The following is a 22,365-nucleotide window of genomic DNA, read 5'->3' on the forward strand; positions in this document are numbered from 1 at the left end:
GAAAAAATAGTGAATTGCCTGTAGAAAGGCCTGTAGAAAGGGAGGTTTGAGGTGGAAAGAGAGTGGAGGTAGAAGGGTGGATAATGCTTCAAAAGCTATACAGTATGCACAAGCAATTATCTGCTGGGTTAGAATGTACAACAAAAGTTGAAAGTTGGGTAGAGAAGCCTCAAATCGTTCAACAAGATGGGGTTGAAATCTAGTGTTGCACACTACTAACAATGATGTATGAAAAATACTCTCGAGGGAGCCGATATACATGGAAGGATCTCCCGTTTAACGTTAACACAAACAGTTAAGGGTGTGCAGAGTAATTAGCATCCCAAATGAAGGATGCTCATTGCTTGAAAGTAACAAATCACTTGGAAAAATCTCTTAGGGGATAATAATATATGGAAATACACTCTCCATATGCAACAAATGATGAAGGGGACAAAGAGAACCGAGCAGAACTCAGAAAGGGAGAAGGAGCAGAGGACAAGGTTAAGGTCAGCAAGGAGAGGTGAGGGCTTGCAAAGTGGAAGGCGATGGAAACTAGAGGTGGGGGGAGAAGTAACTGAAGGGGAGGAGATGTATATGGCTTTGTCTTTAGAGGATCAGGATTTCAAATTAGAGTGACTCTCTGGCTGCTTTTGCTTGATACCATTTTCTAGCTAAAAAGAAGAAGAAAAGAAGAGCCTTAGTAGCAAAATGAGAACTGGCTGACTCCTATTATGTGTTTGGCATATGTAGATCTGGAAGCAAGAACCCCAGCTCCCTTTTATTCTTAAATTGGTAACATGGAGGTTTTGTAAAAGAACTCAAAATAAAAAAAATAAAAAGCCCATAAATCTCAAATCATTATAATATTTTCCATAAAACACATTGTTTTACAAGAGTAGGCATAGGGTTCATGTTGCATGCCCGTCAGCTTTAGAAGCTGGATTGATTACAAAAGAGCAGTTTTTGCTGACAGTCATACCAGCATGCGTTGTCACGAAGGTCACAAAATTAAAAAGGTCATATGTGTTTTCAGGTCAATGGAGATCCCCCATTTGACACCTCATGAGAATGGAATATATACAGTACCAGCCCCACTTTGTGAATATAGAAGGTCATTCTCCAAACTGTTTATTTCTGGTAAGTTCACCTGCAGTATCTCCAGGGTTCTTTGTACATTCTAATGGGGTTATTGAAACCAGCATCCCAGAAATTTTCTAATCCCCACCAAAAATGTAAAGAATTACCACCTTTCCAGGCATCGAACAAGGCGATAAGAAAAAAAAAGAGACTGATTGAGATGAATACTCTAGAAATCCTACTCTCTCTTATTTTCCTCAAGGTCATCATGTACGCTAAACACATCAGTGTTGATTGGCTTTCTTTCCCTCTTATCAGGTTTCAAGCTACTTTTCTCTGGCTCAGTAGTCACACTTGGCTTCAAAGGAACCTCCTCATCATCAAAATTTTCTCCAGCGTCTTCAGAATAAGCATACCTATTTCCAAAGCATACATTTATTAGTCTATAAGAAGTCCTCTGTGCACACTTGGTAATAAGAACTGATTAGAAACTAACCCATGCCAAAACAGGAGACGCACCTTGTTGAATTCTGAGATGGGGCCCAAAGGGCACATATCACACATAGCAATGAGAAGGTAATGATATTCCAAAATGCTGTAAACGTCCATGCACTCTGCCATCGTTCACTGAAGGGATCTGTGGCTTTGAGATAAAACTGCAAAAAGTGACACCAATGTCAATGTATGCCTGTTTATAAGAACACACACATTTTTTAAATAGTGAAATTGTTGATATTCTATATTAACAAATGGAGTCCCCAGAATGAGGAGTCCAATATTACATAATGAGAAAATCTCATTATATGACAAGAGGACAGTGTGGTCTATGTGATGAGCTTGCAGACAATCAAAGAAAGATTGCCGTAGAGACTCTAAATTTCACTTTTTATACACACAAGCGCGTGCACGCGCACACATACACATGCGCGCGCCCCCCCCCCCCCCCCCCTTACAGCGCAAATATGAGCCATCTTTACCAAGGTTTGACACAGCTTCTTTTTCCTCCATTGAGCTCATGGTCTCCTTCCACTGTCTCTATCTAATTTATTGTCTTCTTTGCTCAACGTTGTCGGCAGACAAAGATGCAAAATGAGACACCATTCTAACAATGATGAATCCTGCACAATAATTTTGAATTGCAGTCGTTATCCATCCCCTTTCACAGAAAACAAGAGGCCTACAGTCCTCTCATGGAACCTATAGGACATGCTCATGTTGAAGAGGGAGACATGCAAGATATATCACGGCTGCCTTCATCCAGCAGTATCTACGCAGATAATGCAGCAGTGAAAAATCAGTAATGTCAGTGAAAAATCAATAATGCAAGATGCTGGCAGCTGCTGCTGGGAGTCTATTGAGGCTTATAGGACAAGCACACCAAGATGCACCATATCTATCATCGTATGGCCATGCATGAATGCATTTACTTCAGAAAGACTTATTAGTCAACATATAGAACACAACCTGCAACATGTTGTCTTCCCCCATCTTCTTTCTCTCGGGTTCCCCCTGTTTTCTCCATTCTTGTTGGTCACTGTTTCATGGTTTTCATCTAATAGGGGGATCGTCACCCATCTCTTTCATTATGAACAACTTCCACAAGAAACAGAGCATGGCAGACTGAGCCAAAACTACTCTAGAAAGATTTGACTTTGAATTTAAAAGCCTGATGCCAAAATGCCAAAGCAAAGATATTTTGGAAAGTCAAATTTAGTGAAACCATTGGAATGTAGAACGACTAAATATGCTGCATTATCATTGCTCTTTTGCTCCCGAGGAGTTCTGACAGGATCTGTAAGGCATCAAGACCACCTAGAGGCATAATATTATGCCCCCCTACAAGAGGTATCACAATGCCTCCTACTGTGGATTTATGCAGAGCCATCCATGAAAGATCACAGGATGTATTTGCCTTGGCAGGACAGGTAGAAGATCAAATACAAGTCTACATATTTTCGATTAAATCCAAAGCCTTCACTCTTGCCTCTTGCCTTGGCTTGTGTGTATGATTGTTTCAGTGGCTTGGATTGGCTATGAGGTACCAATTTGATTTGATTTGATTTTCTCTTTTTTCTTTCTTTTCTGCTTCTTAGATGCTTGCGCCAATATGCCAATAGCCTATAAAGTATCATTTGTGATTTCTTTGAGCAAAACTCCCATAAGTCATGCTGATACTTCCTGCAATATTTATCCTCTTGCTGCATGCTGCTTCTTACAAGCTTCAAATTACTTGGCTTTCAAACGTTTGATAGGCTTCATTGGGAGGTATGACTACGCTCAATTTTTACTTAGCTCTTTACCTGTTTCTGTTGTGCCGTATTAGTGGACATGCAAATTTCACCTTGTGAAGTTTTTGTCCAAGTTGCGGCCTGCTGGTATTGCGATAATTCTTTCTATCTTAAATGGTGCATTGCCCTATCAGCTAGATTTAGATGCTTGTTTGGGAGAGACTAAAATGAAATCGTTTAGACTTCACAAGCAGTTGTAGCTTGAATGAAGAGATTTTGGACTACTTTTTTATTAGCTGTCTCCTTTAGTGCTAGCCTTCGTCACTGGAGAGAGGAGCTCGAATGCAAAACCCTACTGTAATGAGCACCTGAGATAGTGTGTGGAAAACACGAAAATCTCGATGGAGAGGCTTAGAAGAAAGGTCGTCGAAGAAGCTTTGAAACGGAGCCAAAATGGCTCCAAACGGACTGTGAAAGGGCCCTAAAAAGAAGTTGAAAAGTGGACTTTTTCCCCTTTTTTTAAAGTCACCTAGGACAGTTAGGACATTGACCTAAGGTAACCTAACTTGACCATTTAACCTTAGTTAGCACTAACCTAACCAAGCCTAACTAATTGACCCTAAACCTAACCTAACTAACTAACCAAACCCCAGTCACCCTAACCTAGAAATTAATTAATGTAAGGCACTAAGGTTTGGCTATAGGGAAGCGAAGGCGACGAGCGGGCGATGGAATCAGGAAGCGGCGGCAACGGGCGGGGCGTGGCGACGCAAGCAGCAACAATGGGTGACGTAGGGCCCGGACAAAGGGTTGACAGCAGCAGAGCGAGGGCCCGGACGACGGGCCGGAAAGAAGCAGCGATGTAGGGCTAAGCGGCATCAAGTGTAGCCTCTTCGATCCGACCCCATCTCTCTCTCTGCCATGGTCGTCAACAAATTGAAGGCGTCCGGTTGGATTTGAAGGGGGTGGTAGCAAGTCGAAGTTGCTAGTCCTGCTTTCTACCCTTCTTGCTCACGTTCATCATACGGTAGGATTTGGCATTGACAGGATTGTTGACAGATTTGCGTTGCAACCTGGCTTGATGCTAACACTCTAGAGCGCACATAGGCTGTAGGCTAATGTCAATGGTCTCAGTAGGCTGGGCAGGATTTGGCATTGACAACTTGATGTTGAAGCTAGTTCCAAACAGGGCCCTAGGAAGGTGCTCTGATACCAATGTAGAGAAGGGGGAAGGGGCAGATTTGGAGATGGGGAGAGAATTAGCAGAAGGAAGGGAGGAGAAGAGAGGAGAAGGGGAAGGAGAGAGGAAGAGAGTGAAGGATGAGGGAATAGAGAGATGGAGAGAGGGAGGAGAGAGAGAGTGTGAGCGTAGGCAGCACGAAGCAGGAAGGAGGAGGGACAGTAGATAGGATTAGATGTCACATGAAAAGGTACCATACAAATCATCAGAGGCTCACTTATATAGTCCCCCTTCTTTCTCCTATCTTACCACCAATTTCCCTTCTTTTCCCCACCTATTTCCCACCTAATTCCCTGCTATTCCCCACCTTCATTACAGTTGGAGCTACCCAGGACCTCCAGGATTCATAATGTTTTCCATGTGTCCTTGCTGAAGCCACATGTCAGACAGCATGTCCAAGTCCTTCCTAAGCTACCACCTATGGATGAGGAGGGCCACATACTCTATGTTCCGGAGCGCATCATGGGTTTCAGGGATCATGTACTCTGAAACAAAGTCTACACCGAGTATCTTATCAAGTGGCAGGGACTTCCTGAGGATGAGAACTCATGGCAGCCAGAGAGCATTGTCCCGGACAACCCCTATCTCCTACCGGGCTGATTATTATTTGCTGTTTGCTGCACCTATTTAACAGTCCCCATATAAAAAATTGAGGGCGGGGATGGCTGTAATGAAGGTGGGAAATAGCAGGGAATTAGGTGGGAAATAGGTGGGGAAAAAGAAGGGGAATTGGTGGTAAGATAGGATTAAGAAGGGGGACTATATAAGTCAGCCCCTTATGATTTGTATGGTACCTTTTTGATGTGACATCTAATCCTATCTACTCTCCCTCCTCCTTCCTGCTTCCTGCTGCCTACGCTCACACTCTCTCTCTCCTCCCTCTCTCTATCCTTCTATCCCCTCATCCTTCTCTCTCTTCCTCTCTCCTTCCCCTTCTCCTCTCTTCTACTCCCTTCCTTCTGCTATTCTCTCCCCATCTCCAAATCTGCCCCTGCCCCCTCCTCTACATTGAGGTTTTAATTCATATTCTTTGTTTGCCTTGACATGCTAAGCTTGGGCGTTTGGTGGATTCATCTGGCTATACATTAGAGTCTAAAGCAGCACCACCGGGGTGTTTGTGAATTTCCTGTGAGATTAAAAGAGAAAAACAAAATAAGATGGGTACCTCGTAGCCAATCCAAGCCACTGACACAATCACAGACACCGCCAAGATATTTGTAAATTTCCTGTAAAGGTCTAACTTTGCAACCATTCGCTTTTCCTGCACAAAGAACCAAGAACTGATGAGACCACACGTAATCATGACAGTTGACTATCCCCTACAGTGTATATTAAATTATTGTCAACTCTCTCTCTCTCTCTCTCTCTCTCTCTCTCTCTCTTAGGGAGACAGAAATTTGTTCCTTGTGCCACTCGGGAGAGATGAATAAGCTCGCTTTCTTTTGGATGCAATGTATAAGACCAAGGGCCACATGGTGGAGGTCAATATAAGCTCGCTTTCTTTTGGATGCATAGATTGTCAAGTATCTCAGATGTCGCACAGGTACCCAATTCCCTAACAAATGAGCCACAGATATTGCACCCCACACTCCCATGATTTATATTTTATCCGCAAATTCATCGAACTTCTCTCAATCCACTTGATTTCTAAACAATGACTTAGTCAAGATGCCCCTGGCTCAAGACTCTAAGATTCTGCACAATTGTACCTTTCAAAGTTGACGAAATTTCAATTCAATCAATATAGGACACAAATTCAATATATGATGCAAGAGGAAAGACGAGATTCAGCGATAACACAGTGAAAGGAGTTTATCTGTTTTCAAAGTTCACGTACCTCTAATAATGGTCTTTTCTTTGAGTGACATCAACTCGGTTCACACTTTCAACTTTAGTAACTGAACTCTCTCAACTTTCATTGTCCTCATTAGCCAAGGCTCAAGGGCACTGAAATATCACTTAAGGGCTAAGAAAGTGAAACCATATTCCATCTAGCTATCAAACTATTGTCTTTTGATGCTCTAAAACGTTTTCGCAAAAAATTTGAGGGAGTCTCAAGAGTTCAAAAACCTTCAAAAAAAGGGAAAATAGTCTACAAAACCTACTCCATGTTGTTTCTTTATCCTCGTGGAAAACTTGTGAGTGGACACATTGCAAAATTGTTCACTCCATAATTTTGATATTTTTGCACAAAGTGTGAAGCATGAGAAGATAATTCTGCCTTTGACTCCAGAATTGAAACCTAGTGAGTCCTTGCTACAGCAAGGCGCTCCATGACCTGAGAACATCTTGTCTCTTATTCCTAGCAAGGTAGTGGTATTATTCCTTGATATGATGAAGAGCAGTTGCCAAAGCATAAGGAGGACACAAGCCATCCTACAAATAAGAATGCCAAATATGTATAAGCGACACTAACAAGTCTCCTCTATATAAAGAGCCTTTATGGAATTCTGACACTGACAGAATGAGAGGGATTGTAAAGTTCAAAGGTGGTGAGAACTACTGGATAGTAGTCGGAAGTTGAGATCGCATAAAATCCGTAATCCGTGCATGGATAGGCCTCCAAGACGTTCTATTCGACCAAGAAAATAGGAGAAATGCTGAGGGCATGAAGGCATCGTCAGTCCAACAGTTTCTGCTGCTGAATTGAAAATAAAACCATATCAAGAAGCTCTCTCAAGAAGAGAGTGAATGCCACCTTCCCTTCCCCCTCTTATATCGATAGGCCATTCCATGATGTTAAAGTCCCCTGCCAAATGGTCCTAGAATCAGCTATGGGGCCCCACAAGAGCAACCTCTCTTTCCAAACTAGAGTTCTTTCCCCTGTATTTTTGGGGGCGCAGATATTAAAAACACTAACTTTAATCCCATCCAAAAGAAGGTTAATACACTGTGTCCTAGAAAGCCATGGCCTACAACAACAGGTTAGGATCATGGATGAAACCGAAATGCATGTCTCTCCTATAAGATTGCCGAGTAAAAGAGACAAAAAAGTACGCCAGAGCGCACTTTACGTGACTATCTGAAATAACTGTCATCTAGATTGTGCACATGGATAAGAAGAATGTCAATGGGTCTCCCAGACCCACCTTGATGAAGCTGATTATGTATCAGCTGTCTACAGAGGCAATGTAGGCCAGAACGTCCACCGGAGATGAAAGATTAGCCTGCTTCTGAAATCCAATGGCACGTGGGGCTGTCTCCAAGGCAAAGAAAATTGGATAATGAGACTTGACACAGATGTTTTCGAAGATTTCATACACATCCCAACAGGCCGTAATAAGATTGAAAACAAGGCCTTTTCTAAGAAATCATGTATCTATAAACATTGAAGGGAATAACAATTATTAGAGGTAAAAGGAATGGAGTGTTCAGCTCTGACTAGAAACATCTAAAAAACTACTGCAGCACTAGAAACCTACAAAAATGGATTGTGACGCTTTTAGCCCTGGACTGTTCACCATTCTCAAAAAAATTTCTATTTCTCTTAGCTCAGAACAAGATAGCACTTCTAGATGTTTGCCAGTGATTCCATTCTTCAGGAAGGATTTCTTTTGGGTACTTTTCTGAGGTTCTTAGTTGTTACTGCATGAGATCCAGACGAGATCTAGGAAAATGTCCAGCTTTATTTATTATCCTCCATGGTATAAGCATCAAAGTTCAATCTGCTACTTGTTGGATGGGATTCATAAGTTCTATTATAGAAGTGTTGTAAACTAAAAAGGCAAATTTTGAGACTTGACCTCCTCAACTAAGACAATATTGACAGGAACCAAATAAAAGGGGGTCTACCCAAATTGGTTTATGAAAAAGCCCCCTGCTTTTCTACAATATTCCATTTATATATTGCGTTGACCTTCTCTCCCCATGACCCCAATGTATGCTTTTCAGAATAATAATTGATTTAAGTAGGCACTTTGACTTCCGGAGAGAGAATCTCACCTGGAGTTTCTCAAGGGTCTTGGACAAGGACATAAAGGTCCACAGAATGATGACAGCATCCAGGATTGCAACTGGCAGAACAAGTAAAAGTCTCGCTGTCCCTGAAATATCATTGATTGTTCCCAAATTTTCAAAAATGTCCAGCACTTCAGCTGCAAAAAAATATGTGGCGCCCAGAAGGATGACTTTCGAGCTAAGTCCACCCAGGATGGGCAGAACAACACCATAACCCATGGACATCGCCAGAATAAGCAGACGAGACAAAGTTTTCTTGACTGCCCCAAAAGTTTCTGCCCATACAGTGATACCCATGGGCCGATGGCCAGTCGCATTGAAGTTGACATATTCAAAATATCTAAGGGTCACCTCAAGCATGCCCAGAGCAATAATAGCTGTGAGATAATTCTGCAAATGCAACAGATCTTTCCAAAATCTTGTGCTCTGAGAAAACCATGCCAAGCCCAGAACCACATACGCAAGAGACATCACACCGTAAAAGGTCATAAGCGGTGCCATTCGTCCGGGCAAATAACCCGTGGGATTCTTCCAGACCGTAGTCCCGTCTATGACCAGACCATTTAGCTGCGGATCACACGAGACAAATAAGAGGTTGTATAACCCCGTCTTGCTAATGTTCACGCTTTCCGGAGGCATGGTAGCTTCAACTGAAGCTCCTTTGAACTGCACGCGTATTGCGAAAGGCCAATTTGCATCATCTGCTGACTGCCGTATAATTACTTCGCCCTGTTTACAACCCTCTTCCTTGGCTAGATCGGGAGTGCAGCAAATGCGGTCCCGCCCATCGTACGACACGGCTCCAATCTTATCTCTGTCAGAGACCTCGAAGATGATCGCCTGAATCAGGCCACTGTTGGAATGATCGCCGGACTGCCGAGCAGCAGACTCTTTTGTCCGTCGGAATTGGATAGAATCAAACCTGCTTACTCAAATGAGAGAAACATCAATCACGTCTTAGCCCGGATACTCTAATCAAGCCAACAACACATTCTTCAGAATATTGTTAGATGTAAGAAGCACGGATGGCATTCACATTACGCCGATGAACTCAAGTTGTGAATGTAGTGGCTTAAATACTACGATTGAAACGTAGTACGGAAACAAAGTACGGGCAATGAATTGGCAACCACGAAACGCACCGGATGTAAGATCTTCCGTTTCCAACACCCGGCAAACTTCCTTCCGAGGTTGATGCACGCATTCCCTCGCTGCCACCGAAAAAGAGAGACGCGTTCCCAGTATCCGTAAACCGCCCCTCAGAATACCGATGGACGGAGCTCTCAGCCCCTTGGAGTAAGCTGCTCCAAAGAGCGGCGCCGAAGAGCAATAGGAAGATTCGTTGCATGGTCGTCCAATGCAACGTCCCGTTACTACTCAAAATTGCAGGGAAAATGAAAAGCTACGAAGTGAGTGGGATGACGAAGGGAAGAAGGCTTGGAAACTGAAGATTGAAAAGAGTCCGAGCTAAGATTGGAGCTAATGGAAGCGAGCGGGAAGACGGTGGTTGGAAAAGCAGGTGGCTATGGCGATGGGCAGCTTGCATGAGAGAGCGACTGCGCAACCACAATCACAGCCACTCTCACTCACTCACTCACTCTCTACTCTCACTCTCCTGGTCACTAGACCTCTCCCATGCACGTGAAAACATCGCCATCTCACGTGAGCTTCTTTTCCCATTGCTTTTGCACGTGAAACATCCCCATCTCACTCTTTACACCCTTCCACCTACTGCCGGTTTCACATTCACACTACCTGCCCGCATGTCGAAGAAAGAACACACACAGGATCATGGCCCCCCGTGTGTTTGCAGTTCACACCATGGGTGGTCGGAATTTAAATGAAAGCTGCACAGTATATTGCATTGTATATGACTGGCTGAATGCATTGTTGGGGAATCTTTCACATTTTGATGATGAGGCTTCAATCCCCAGTCGTTGCCCGTAAACTACAGCACCAAGTCAGGGTGGTTGTGTAGAAACTCCTTTTCTTCATCGTCATCTAGGCCTTCCGCCATCTTCCTCTCTCCTTGTCTCAGTCCTTGGGCGGGGGTCATCTTTTCTACTTTGGTCGGTCATCTTTTCTTGCTCGCTCAGTCCGAGCCCTTGTTACCTATTGGACCTTGGCGTTCATCGAACGTGCCCTTTCTTTTTAGATGGTGTCCAAGCAGATGGTGTGAACACATTGCTTGTGCCCGCCCATGCGAGAAAAGGGGTGGACACTATGTGGTTACACACCAAGTAGACGCAATATTTTAAAGATAGTTGAATGGGCAAGTTCGCAAGGGGGAGATGTCTTCCTGTTTGCAGGCCGGCTCATTTGTCGGCTTGAATCAAGGAATGGGCGGGGGTTGAGTAGGGCTGCCCTATGGGTGCTTCTGTAAATGCGCCAGAAATCATCACGCACCAAGGGGCAGCCATGTTAGTGCACACCGCTACTGCCTAAACTTGGATGCTCAATGTGTAAACGCCTCAAACTCGTGGCGTGTTGCTTTCAACCTTCCTAAATTCATGACATGGTGATTCCAAATTGCCCCGAGCTTTCTCACATGGCAAACCTTCACCCACGAAATTGGCATCTTCAAATCATCTCCTCATTGGAGTTTTTGAGAGGTGCAATGAAGCTATGACATCCTAGCCATTATCCCCCTCCCCTAACATGCATACATGCAAGCACACATGCACACAAGAACACACACGCATAGGTGGGACACTCTTACCAAATCTTGTATGGATATAGATCCTTTTGGTCCCCATGGATGGCAAAGTTTAGTATTTGATCAAGAGAAAAGCAACTCTCTCTCTCTCTCTCATGTCATCCAACTTCTTGGCCTCCTTTCTCAATCTTTCCGCTTGCTTATCTTTTTCCAAAGTTGGTCACTTGCCTATCACCAAGACAACTATTTTTGCATAATTCTACTTGCATATTAATCTATAGATAAATACATATCATATTATATAATTCTAATTAACTTCGTCCTATGTAGGATCAAACATGTCTTGCAAAATGTATTCTTTGAGATCGCAATCATGATCCTCTCATCTTCTAGGTATATTCCTCTAGGGCTCCACATGATTTTGTGCAACTTATTATTATAAAACGAGTATGCAACACAATATACGAGTATATAATACGTATTTGATTTTGTGTAACTTACCATTATACAAGAAGTATATGACATAATACTAGCTTTCATCTTCCATGCATATCATTTTCATGGTGTGATGTTTCTACTCTTTCATCCTTATCAGATCAAGTTATAAATCACATTTGATTGTAATTAAGAAAAATAGTGTATCCTCTTATAATTTTTTTGTTTAGTGAATGCCAAATGGAGTCAACCACCATTGGAATGCTGTTTAAGAGAATTTCAAGGCTCGAGTGTACAATTATTAATAAAAATGTATGATTTTTGGGAGTCGACTCGTTTTTTGCAAATGAGATTGCGCATTTGACTACTATTTTTGGCCCTCATAAAATGCAATGTTGTATGCATTAATAGTTACAACCCTTATCTAAATACTTCGTATCTTTTCCAAGGGAAGATAGGGTTGGGGGTTTAAATCTTTTTAAAAAATTAAAGGTTTGTAAAGGATTGTAACAAGAACTGTTTATGTAAAGACATTGCTTTGAGTAATCTTGGTGAACATGCCCCCTTGGGACTTCCCCTTTTTTCTTGTGATCCTTTATGCTCCGATCCCTTGTTTTATCTCCCTTGTCAATAAGTGTACAAACTTACATGTCTCTTAATTTAAGACAAGCAACAACAATACCTTTAGAAGCACAATGACATTTTCCTAGATGCGTCACAAATATTCCTCTTCACATATCATTGGATTTCTCCATCTAATTGAAGATTTATCAAGATGGCTCTACATCAAAGGTATATGCTAAATTTACCCTAAGCACGAGTGCATTATTGTACCCTTGGGCTACCACCCATACAAAGAAAGGATGGTGAATCACATCCATTCCACTACTATATGATATTGATCTAATTTAGGAGTTGGAACTAAACTTTGAAGTACGGTTCATGAGAGAAGTTTCCAAGATATTAAATTATGGGAATCAAGGTACCAATTTCATGAATGCATTACTTCATCAGAGTAAGATAGATATTTTTGAGCCATGACCCTCTATAAATCAATATAATATAATCAATAACGTTAGCTTTGAACACATAATTGGTCCATACATCAATTCATAACACCATTTGTCATTTAGGAACGTAGCAACACGAGAGTATTCACCTCTAATTGTGTAAAGGAGAGTATCAATAAGCTCATGCCTCTAATTGGCTATTTTTTCACAAAAGATGTCAACACTATTGCATACTAACTAGAACTATAACATATTACCCACTTTTAAGATTCTGTCTAAACAGTGCTAGATTTTACACAAATTTTAAAACTAAGGTAAATTTTATACCTACCTATTAAAAAGAGAAAATTTTCATTAGAAACATAAAAATGTAAAATCCTTCATGATTTAAGGATCATAAATTTTGATAAGATGCATTTGTGATGCCTATTAGTTTATTATAGATTAATATTACTAGTTTGGGTAGATTTCAATGAAATTTTGCTTGAGAATATTTATTTCATTGGTTTCATGAGCTACTTATACAAGTTGGGAGAAAGGCTTTAATGAATATAGACTGCTAGCAATTACGTAAAAAGCGAGTAAAAAGCCAACGTATAAATACTTTCTAAGATAGACTCTATGAGATTAGAAGCACTAAACGTCCTCCTGATGACTTTCCTTAAATTTATAGTCCACTATGAAGAGCCCCACTCTTCCTTCAAGGATGAAGAATCTCTTTTCCCTTGTATGAATAGAACTAGACCATGGCATGAAGTAGATGAGTATATTATTTTAATTTTAGATTTTTAAAATTGTATGTTCCACTTTCCAAAGTGCCTAGGTATGCTTTCAAGGTAGTAACTAGTGTCATGCAATTGCTTGATGAACGACCTCTTTGTCCCCATCCGGTGGCCATATGGGAAGACTTGCTTATGAATATCATGAGATAGACCAAAATTATATATACCAACCAACAAGAAAGACAATTTTGTATGTAGGATAATCAATGACACTTGGATGTCAAACGAATAGTAAAGCAATGAAAGGATTTATATTTTACATACTTTAGACACTTTATACTTGAAACCCTTCATTCAAGTAAATTTGTTACATATGAATGCTAAATCTCAAGGCATCTAGTCATGTTACAGTTTCTAAACGAGAAACCTCCTACTAGTGTAACTTCAGATCTATGAAAAATGATAAGCAAGATCAAACAAAGTATAAAGGTATCAATGGATAAACATCCTTATTTCATAAATTAGAAATTTTAACAAGATAAAGTAAATGACATTAAAGCTTAGTAATTTAATTTATGAAATTTTAATAGGATAAAGTAAATTACATTAAGGCTTACTAATTTAATATATTAAAGAATAAACATTCCAAATCATATTTTAAAATGATTATCAACAATGTAAAAGAATAATAATTAAGCAAGGATTGCAAATTGGTCATAATGACACATGAATAAAGGAAGGAGAGTCAATATTAATAAAATTTATAAAGAGAAATTTTGGGAATACATTCATAGAGTACTACAAGTCTAAATATCTAGTAGTTTCTCATCATCTACACACTCCTCATCCTTCTCTCTATCATGTTGACCCTTGGTTAAAGGATTGGGCACTTTTATCTTGTATTGTTGGCTCTTCTAGCTCCGCCATCATAGATTATTCATCATGAAAGGAAGATTAGGGATCTCCAAGTTTGCCTTTCTCCCACCATGGACAGTCATGGGTTACGGGGCTAATCACACACACAGTCGATGTTGAAACTCAAAGTGGACATACAGAAAGAATAAAATAATGAAAGACGAATAAAAATGCCAGAATTTTTTGGAAAGAATGCAACACACATTTCACTACAGACTTCTCTACTCAATGGATACTCAATGGATACAAGTGAGTTGCAAAATGTTTACATTCAAATAACTGATACTTTTGTTAACCTTTACAATGGGTCAACCCACCATTTAAATACAAGTTCCTGCCAAAATCATATGTGACGTGTGATGATGCTGGGAATTTAAACGTAGTGGGTGTCCAAACTAACTAACACAATAAACACCTAGGGTGGTGATTACAGAACTATCTAAGTATTTCAATCGTGGTATGACCATAAAGGAATGTCATGTGCAGTCTTCGACTAGAGGTCAGGTGATGCATAGTCAAAGTCAGACAAGCCAGATTCAGATGAGCTAGACCTATAACACTTTGACACTCATAGTGAATAGATGAAAATCTACAAACTTCTACAAGTCGTGATGAGGAGTCAGATGCCTAAGACCACATATCACATCTCTTTAGGACACACTACCATGGTTGAGAATCCATAACGACTCAAACAGTGCTAATTATGAGTTGGGAATGACTCAAACAATGCTAACCTGTTGAAGATCTTGAACAACAACAACAACCAAATGGTAAGTAGGCCGGTGAAATCTGCGACTTGAGTGTATCTAAGCGCCAACTACTCATCAAGTACCGTTGCACTACATGTGTGGGATTCCCAACAAGTAGTTGAACACGGATTGTAAGTTGGATCCATTTCCTCCACAACAAGTTTCACAGGCTTTGTGGAGGTAACAAAGGAGAACTTCATGATTATGGTGATAAAGAAAGTCGGCCATCGGATCACCAGTTTGATTTTTTGAAGACTGCCATTGGAAGCAGAATCATGTTACCTATTGCAAAACTCTCGAGTTCTGTGTGCAACACCTTCCAATGAGCTGAATGGATTTACCCATCCACAACCTCTTTGTCATCGTCATTAGGGACCGGGGCGATAGTAGGGGTAGGTAGAATACCAAGGGGAAGGGGCAATGGTAGCAGTAAGAGTTGTGGAAGAGCCATGCAATTGCACTCATAGGACTAAACGAGGTTAGAAAGGGCTCGATATTGAAGGCTGTGAGTAGCTCATATTGTACAAGGTGGTGGTTGAAGCGCATTAGAAAATGGCATAGAACTTTGTGAAAGCCAATAAGTAGTAGAAGGTCAAAAGTTAGAAGATGGTGAGCCAAGAAGCAAGTGAGCAAAGGGTACTGGTAGCTAAGGATAGAAAAAGCGGGTGCAAGAGGAGCAAGAGCAAGAGCGTTAGCAGACACATTGCAAATGAGGGGACTGAGAGGTGCTTGTGGGAGGATGAAGGGGACATAGGCTCCTTGAGATATGTATGTATATGCTTAAAATGATGCCTATTTTTAGTAATCAATGCCACACAAACTATAGTAAAGGGAACCTCGAGAAATTATTGGGGTCCCAATAATGATGCATCATCATCTATCCACACTATGTCCACACATGCGGAGTGATAACCAGCGGCTCTAGCTACACATCATGAAAAGGAATAGGCTGCATAACGCCAGCATAGGGCCTGAGGTGATAGCCATTAACTAGCTTCTTGAATTCCTTACCTTGCAATGTGCCCAACAAAAACATGTTATGATAAAACCTCTTAACAATCCAGTATGGTTTGCCCCTTCAGATCTTCAAATTTCTAGGGTGAAGGCCAAACCAAACTGATATTGCATCCTTGTCTTTGAAGATTCGGATCTTAGCATATTGGTCGACCTAGTTCTTCGGGAGACATATGAGGGATGTACTGGTCCACCTAATTATTGGAGTTGTTCCATCTAATTGGAAAGGGACTGTTCTAGAATCAAGTGCTTGGATACTACAATCCAAAGGCTCATAACATAGAACTCCATGGGGACCACTACCTCAACCCCATATACCATTTTGAAAGGGGTGATTTTGGTGGTGACCTTGTATGCCGTAGCACAACCAGTAGACCACGCATCAACATTGCAATGGCTCCTTCCCCTATGAATGGCGTAGACAGAAGTAAAACAGTGAAATTAGACCCTGTTCGACTAAAAACATCAGTTACTTTTGGCAGGCTCTCATTGATCCTACTTGGCACTATGTCACCTATCGATTGGCTCCTCTCGAGTTCGCAAATTTGATTATTTTCAAGATGAATTTTCTGCTCAAGAAGAAGGTGATCTTCTTCATCTATGGTTTGCGGAAGTGGATGCAAGATTACCTCTACCTTGCCATCGTCCTTAGATCTTTGACCACAAATTAGTGCAAGACCACGCATCAACATCGCAATGACTCCTTCCCCTATGACTGGTGCGGATAGAAGTAAAACAATGAAATTAAACCCTATTTGACCACAAACATCCGTCACTTGGCAAGCTCCAATCGATGGAGATGAACGGTTACTGAGAAACTCATGACAATTGAAAGAAATCATGAAACAGTTGAAACGGAGTCTCTGCGCTCAAAAAAATAATCCAATGGTCCAAATTTTATAGATGTAATCTAATGATCTAACGTTCTTCAATCGTCCTAGATAGGAGAAGAGCTATATGAAGGACATGTGGCTAGCCCTTTGATCGATAGCTCAATCCCTAAAATAAGGAATATAAGAAGCATGAATGAAGCAAAGAAATGAGTTTGTTGTTGGGGGTACAACAAGCCCCTTCCATGCAAAAACAATCATAGTTTTAAGGAAGTGACTGAAACATTGTTTTAGGGCATGCAAAATAATTGTTTCAGAGTGAAAATACTTGAGAAAAAATTTTGATGCTATATAACCGTGATGCCATAGAGGACATATTAGATTATTACAGCACAGGAGATCCCTTGAATTGTTAAAAATGATGACTGAATCGCCAATAAAACTCTGAACACATTAGCCACTTTTGTTTCATTGATCCATGTACTAAATTGCCAATAAAACTCTGAACACAGTAGCAACTTTTATTTCATTGATCCATGTCATAATCCAGAGTTTGGTGGGTATTTTGTAATTCGTTGTGTACTGGGATAACTGCGCTGCAAGCTCAACTTTAGCATCTATTTCCTTCTGCATACTAAGCACATTGTTTAGCATTGAATGCAATAGTAGATTGCAGCTAGTGTTCAGGCCCATTAGGCAAAAATACAGTTTTTAGTCTTGGTCAATCCGATTCTCATTAACTACCTTGTATGTTTTCTAGAAGGCCTATAAGGCAAAAAACAATTTTTATTCCTGGTTGGTCCGGCTCTCATTAACGATCTTCTTGACGATTGTCTCCATTATTTTGCTGGATGATTCCACTTAGCCATTGGCTTGAGCCTAGTAAATGCTAGATCTCTTATGGATGATCTTGTTCCATTTGATGAGCACTCTAATGATGTCATTGACAAACTGGCAACCTTGGTCACTAATCAACTCAATGGGGCAACTAAACTAGGTTATGATCATTTTATAGAGGAACTTGGCCATGGAGGCCAATGAGTTGTCGTGCATTGCTCGTGCTTCAATGCACTTGGTGCAATAATATGTCACCACAAGGATGTATCAATTCCCAATTGGATGGGCAGGTGGCTTTAAAGGTTTGAAAAATCTAAGCCCTGTTTCTAGAATGGTTTAAGGGGCAAAAACTGGATTGGGTGACATTTGATGTTGGATGGTTGACTGTCCCAAACTTTGGTAGACATCGCATTGCTTTGCATACTTGCAGTCATCTCTAGCTAATGTTGTCCACCTAAGATGAGCTTGAAGCATCTTTTGACTAGTCATGTCAACAAAATGCCCACCTGATAGACCTTAGTGGTCCTCGTGTAGAATTGTAGATTGCTCGTGTGGGGTACACATCGTCAAAGCAATGCATCAAAGCCAAGGTGATAAGGGAGGCCTATAACAATGTGAAAGTTCCAACTTTAGAGGGCAAGTCACTTGCGCTTGTCACGCATGGGACAAGTGCACCAAGGATGCCAATGTCAACAAATTGGAACATATCACCATATCAACTGGGCATGAATGCTAGAACATTGCACACAGCTACTTTGATCCTAGAATAGGTTGATATTTGAGAAGTCATCAATGAACAAGCTGAGCCTCTCTCCACTTTCTAGCCAAGAAAAACAGTTAACAATGGAACCTGGAGTATGGACAATAGAGAAATCAAAATCTTGCAACAATAACACCCAATGAGCTAACTTACCTATGAGATTTGGTTTATTGAGACGAGGTACAATAGCGCTAAATGGTCCACATGGAAAGTGAACTTGTTGTCGAAGAGGTAGTGCTAGAACTTTTTCACAACATGGATCATGATGAGTGCTTCTTTGTCCATTGTGCAGTAGTTCTTCTTGGCCTTGGAGAACCTCTAACTTGCATAGTAGAGTGGTCAATACCACTCCTTTGTCTTTTGTTGGATCAATACTATGCGAATAGCCACATTGGATACATCAACAAACACATGGAATGGTAGTATCCCCAGTTTGGAGGTTGGACAATCAGGGGTTTACCTAGCAGGAGCTTCACATAGATGGGGAATGGTCACACTCTAGGGTCCATACTAATGACAAGTTATTGAGTTGTGCATTTAGGAGGCATGGGCACATCCACAAGGTGCCAAACATCATGCATTTGGCTCATTCTGGCTATTAATCAAATAGGGAGAGTGGTTGGAACTCTAAAAGTCAACACTAACATCCCATGTGCCACTTCCTATAGTTCCCAAGCTCAAGTGTCTACATTGCTTCTCTCTCTCTCTCTCTCTCTCTCTCTCTCTCTCTCTCTCTCTCTCTAGCTTTGACTGTAGTATCATGGGAGAGCTCAACAGAGGTAGGTGGTGTGTCAAAGACTCATTGCCTGTCATATTTGAATTCTTGCAAGAGTCTCTTCATCTCATGTAGATTTAATTTCTTTGCCTTCTCCATAATACTATCCAAGGTGGTAGTGTGGGATTATTACCCCCTCCACTTGATCCCCCATTTTCCATCCTTTTCAAGAAACCCACATCTTTAAAAAGAATGGAATATGAGATAGGGGAATGGAATAGAGAAATTAAACACTTTATTCTATTAGAACACTCTAGCAAAAATAACATGAAGAAGAAAAATAAACAAGGTAGTTACTTGGTGTTTTGTTTTGATAGTGGGTTGTGAAGCCTACCAGACAAAAGCATAATAATTTGTGGGAAAAAGAAGAGATAACAACACTAAAGCAACTTCATGAAAGCAAGGAAAATATTCTTGAAAATTTTCAAAGCATATCCCCATGAAAATCTCATAGCTACCTTTTGTGCATGAGAAAAAGAGATAGGGAGTCAAAAATAGAGACAGAAAAGGAAAGGGGGAGGGGAAGGAGGATAGTAATTTTTGCCATATATTTTTGGATTACATTATTTTTGGCCATTAAAAAGAGATGTAAAATCTCATTCATGTGAAATATGTATTAAAATGAGATTAGGATATACGTACAAAATAGATAGACATTACACACTGACTAGCATTCCTATCACTGTCATGACAACTCTCATCCTCATCACTTAGGGGGCTAGTCTCAACAGCCTCTTCTACTTCCTCATGGATCCAGTTGTCCTTTTCATGGATAATATATCCTCGATCCATGAAGTGGTGAATAATTTACATGGGTTGACTTGTCCATGTCATGTGTCTCTCGATCTCTCCATAGGGTCTTGTAGTCTCTTAAGTTATTCCTTGTCTGTTGCTAAGAATTTTCTCCAATAATATTCAATGGGTCAAACCATCCAACCATAGCCATATTGAAATCTATCCACTAGTTATTTTGTTTGAGTTTCTCGCAAACATGGAATAGTAGGGAATCCATGTTTGAGTTCTCTCAAACATGGAATACTAGGGAATCTATGTCCCGTATCATCTGAACATTGGCAATAGGGGCTATATTCTGAAGCATGAAAACAAGGAATTAGGGGTAGATAAAAGACATTTTGAAGCAATATGACCACTTGAGTTGATCAATTTTCCATAGCGTAAGGTCAAATCCATGGTTTTGTGTCTCACCTTGTTTTAGGGTGCATCTTGAGTTGATAAATTTTCTGTAGGGTAAGGTCAAATCCCTGGCTTTGTGTCTCGTAATGGGAAAAGACTTGGTATGCCTCTATGCTTTACCAAATTTTATCCTATAAATATTTCTTCACATGCACTTTTTAAAGAAAACCCTAGTGTCCTGCTCTAGGACACATGTGGGTCCACGATATTGGTCTTTTGATGTTGGGCATCTATGGTCAAAATGGGACCAAAACTGCTAGGCCTTTAAATCATGATGGTACAAAGATTATGCTAGGTGTTATTGCATTTGGAGTAGCATGATGTCTTGTTTTAGGATGAATATCCCTTTCTTTACCGCACCTTGAGCTAATAACTTTTCAATAGGGTGAGGCATAAGACTTGGTATGCCTCCATGTAACTATAGGCCCAACACTTTTTCTAGAAAAACCATAGTGGCATGCACTGGGACACGTGTTGGTCAATGATATTAATTCTTCATGGGGACATTGGGCATCAATGATCAAAATGGGACCAAAATTGGCAAGTCTCTAAATCATGATGATAAAAAGATTCATGCTAGATGTTATTGCATTTAGCGTAGCATGACGCCTTGTTTTAGGGTCTGTATCCCTTTTTTAACTACACCTTAAGGTGACAAATTTTCAATAGGGTGAGGCCAAATCCTTGGATTTCTACCTTGTAATGGAAAAAGACTTGGTATGACTTTATGTCACTATGGACCCAATAACTTCACCAAATCTCATCCTATAAATAGTTCTTCTCATGCACTTTGTTTAGAAAAGTCGTAGTGGCATGCAATGGGATGTGCATGGGTATAAACATGAAAATACATATTCCCAAAAGTGACAATGATACCCGATGTGTATAATACAAAGCCTCACTTTCACGTGGAAAATAATTAGTGTATTCCTTTCCTACTGAGGGTGACCATAATGCTATTCAATCTATATCAAACTCTATGAGTACATGATATCTTTCCCCCATCAATTTGATGAGGTAATTTGACATTTTTTTGACTAATGAAGTAATATTAAAAAGGCCATGCAATAAAGAATATTTTTGATGCCTTTATTAACACTTTTATTGACTAAAATATTGGCTCTTATTTTTTCCTATAGAGATTATCATGAAAATATTGACGGAAAATAGAAAAAAAAAATTTCATTGTTTAGATCCATCTTATGAAAATTTTCTCATTGAGCAAGGATTTTGTGACAATGTGTAATAGGCTGGTGTTCTTTTTGTAGATGTCTTCAAGCTCATCAGCTTCCAAAGAAGGGAATCTTTATTAATGGGTCTTGTGCAATTGTGCATGATGCAAAGGACAAATAAGGAGACTACACACCATATCCATGACACACATATAAAGAGATATGGTTGCTTCTAGCCTTAGGCCTAAGGTTGAGTTGAATGATGAGGTATAAATTCCATTTTGGCTATATTTCATCGTGATAGTAGTGCTTTCCTATATGTGATTTTTTCAAGTCGATTCGTTCAAGTATTTACATGCAGGGAGATGATCTTGTACCAAGAAGTTTGAGAGCATGTGCTTTGTATAATTGTCCTCATGAATCAATGTTGACCCAGGGACATTTAAACTCTCTAAGGGAAGATCATGAATTGGAAGAGCAACAAAATAGAAGCATTGAAGAGGAGGATGCATTGAATGAGTATGAAATAATGTAGGACATGAAGATGTCACAACTATTAAGGAGGACCTAGCCCCCCCTGACCATAGCATGAGTCCTGAGGAGGAAATCTTATGGAATGAGCCAAGAACCATGCTATATGAAGGGGAAATAAAATCTTATCTTGTAACCATTCTTATAACCTTAAGTGTACAAGCAACTTATGGATGGTCAGACACTACTGTTTCATCCCTCTTTTGGTAAGAGTTTTGAGTTACTCTAATGTATAGTTTCATTGCATGGACGTCCAATCTGGTGCTTCAAATTCATTGAAT

General features: G+C 40.4%; 1 protein-coding gene across 1 annotated transcript; it reads right to left on the reverse strand.

The window, feature by feature from the left end:
- Nucleotides 1–831: 831 nt before the first annotated feature.
- LOC147888911 (uncharacterized) lies at nt 832–10,054 on the reverse strand. Its single transcript, XM_087392305.1, has 5 exons — nt 9,627–10,054; nt 8,470–9,406; nt 5,693–5,788; nt 1,579–1,715; nt 832–1,475 (listed from the first exon to the last, which is right to left on the reverse strand). The coding sequence occupies exons 1-5, from the start codon at nt 9,830–9,832 to the stop codon at nt 1,298–1,300; spliced, it is 1,554 nt and encodes a 517-aa protein (XP_087248431.1). The 5' UTR covers nt 9,833–10,054; the 3' UTR covers nt 832–1,297.
- Nucleotides 10,055–22,365: the final 12,311 nt, after the last annotated feature.

This window comes from Dipteris shenzhenensis, chromosome 21, assembly GCF_047967505.1.
Source record: "Dipteris shenzhenensis isolate YYH24624 ecotype China chromosome 21, Dip_SZ_1.0, whole genome shotgun sequence".
NCBI lineage: Eukaryota > Viridiplantae > Streptophyta > Polypodiopsida > Gleicheniales > Dipteridaceae > Dipteris > Dipteris shenzhenensis.

What these genes read in the sequence shown, in the direction of transcription:
- LOC147888911 (XM_087392305.1), bottom strand. Translation starts at nt 9,832, where the DNA reads ATGCAACGAATCTTCCTATTGCTCTTCGGCGCCGCTCTTTGGAGCAGC. An exon ending in AGACCCTTGAGAAACTCCAG is followed by an intron (nt 5,789 to 8,469) that starts GTGAGATTCTCT and finishes TTCTTTGTGCAG; the next exon opens with GAAAAGCGAATGGTTGCAAA. An exon ending in TGGCTTGGATTGGCTACGAG is followed by an intron (nt 1,716 to 5,692) that starts GTACCCATCTTA and finishes CACTTTTTGCAG; the next exon opens with TTTTATCTCAAAGCCACAGA.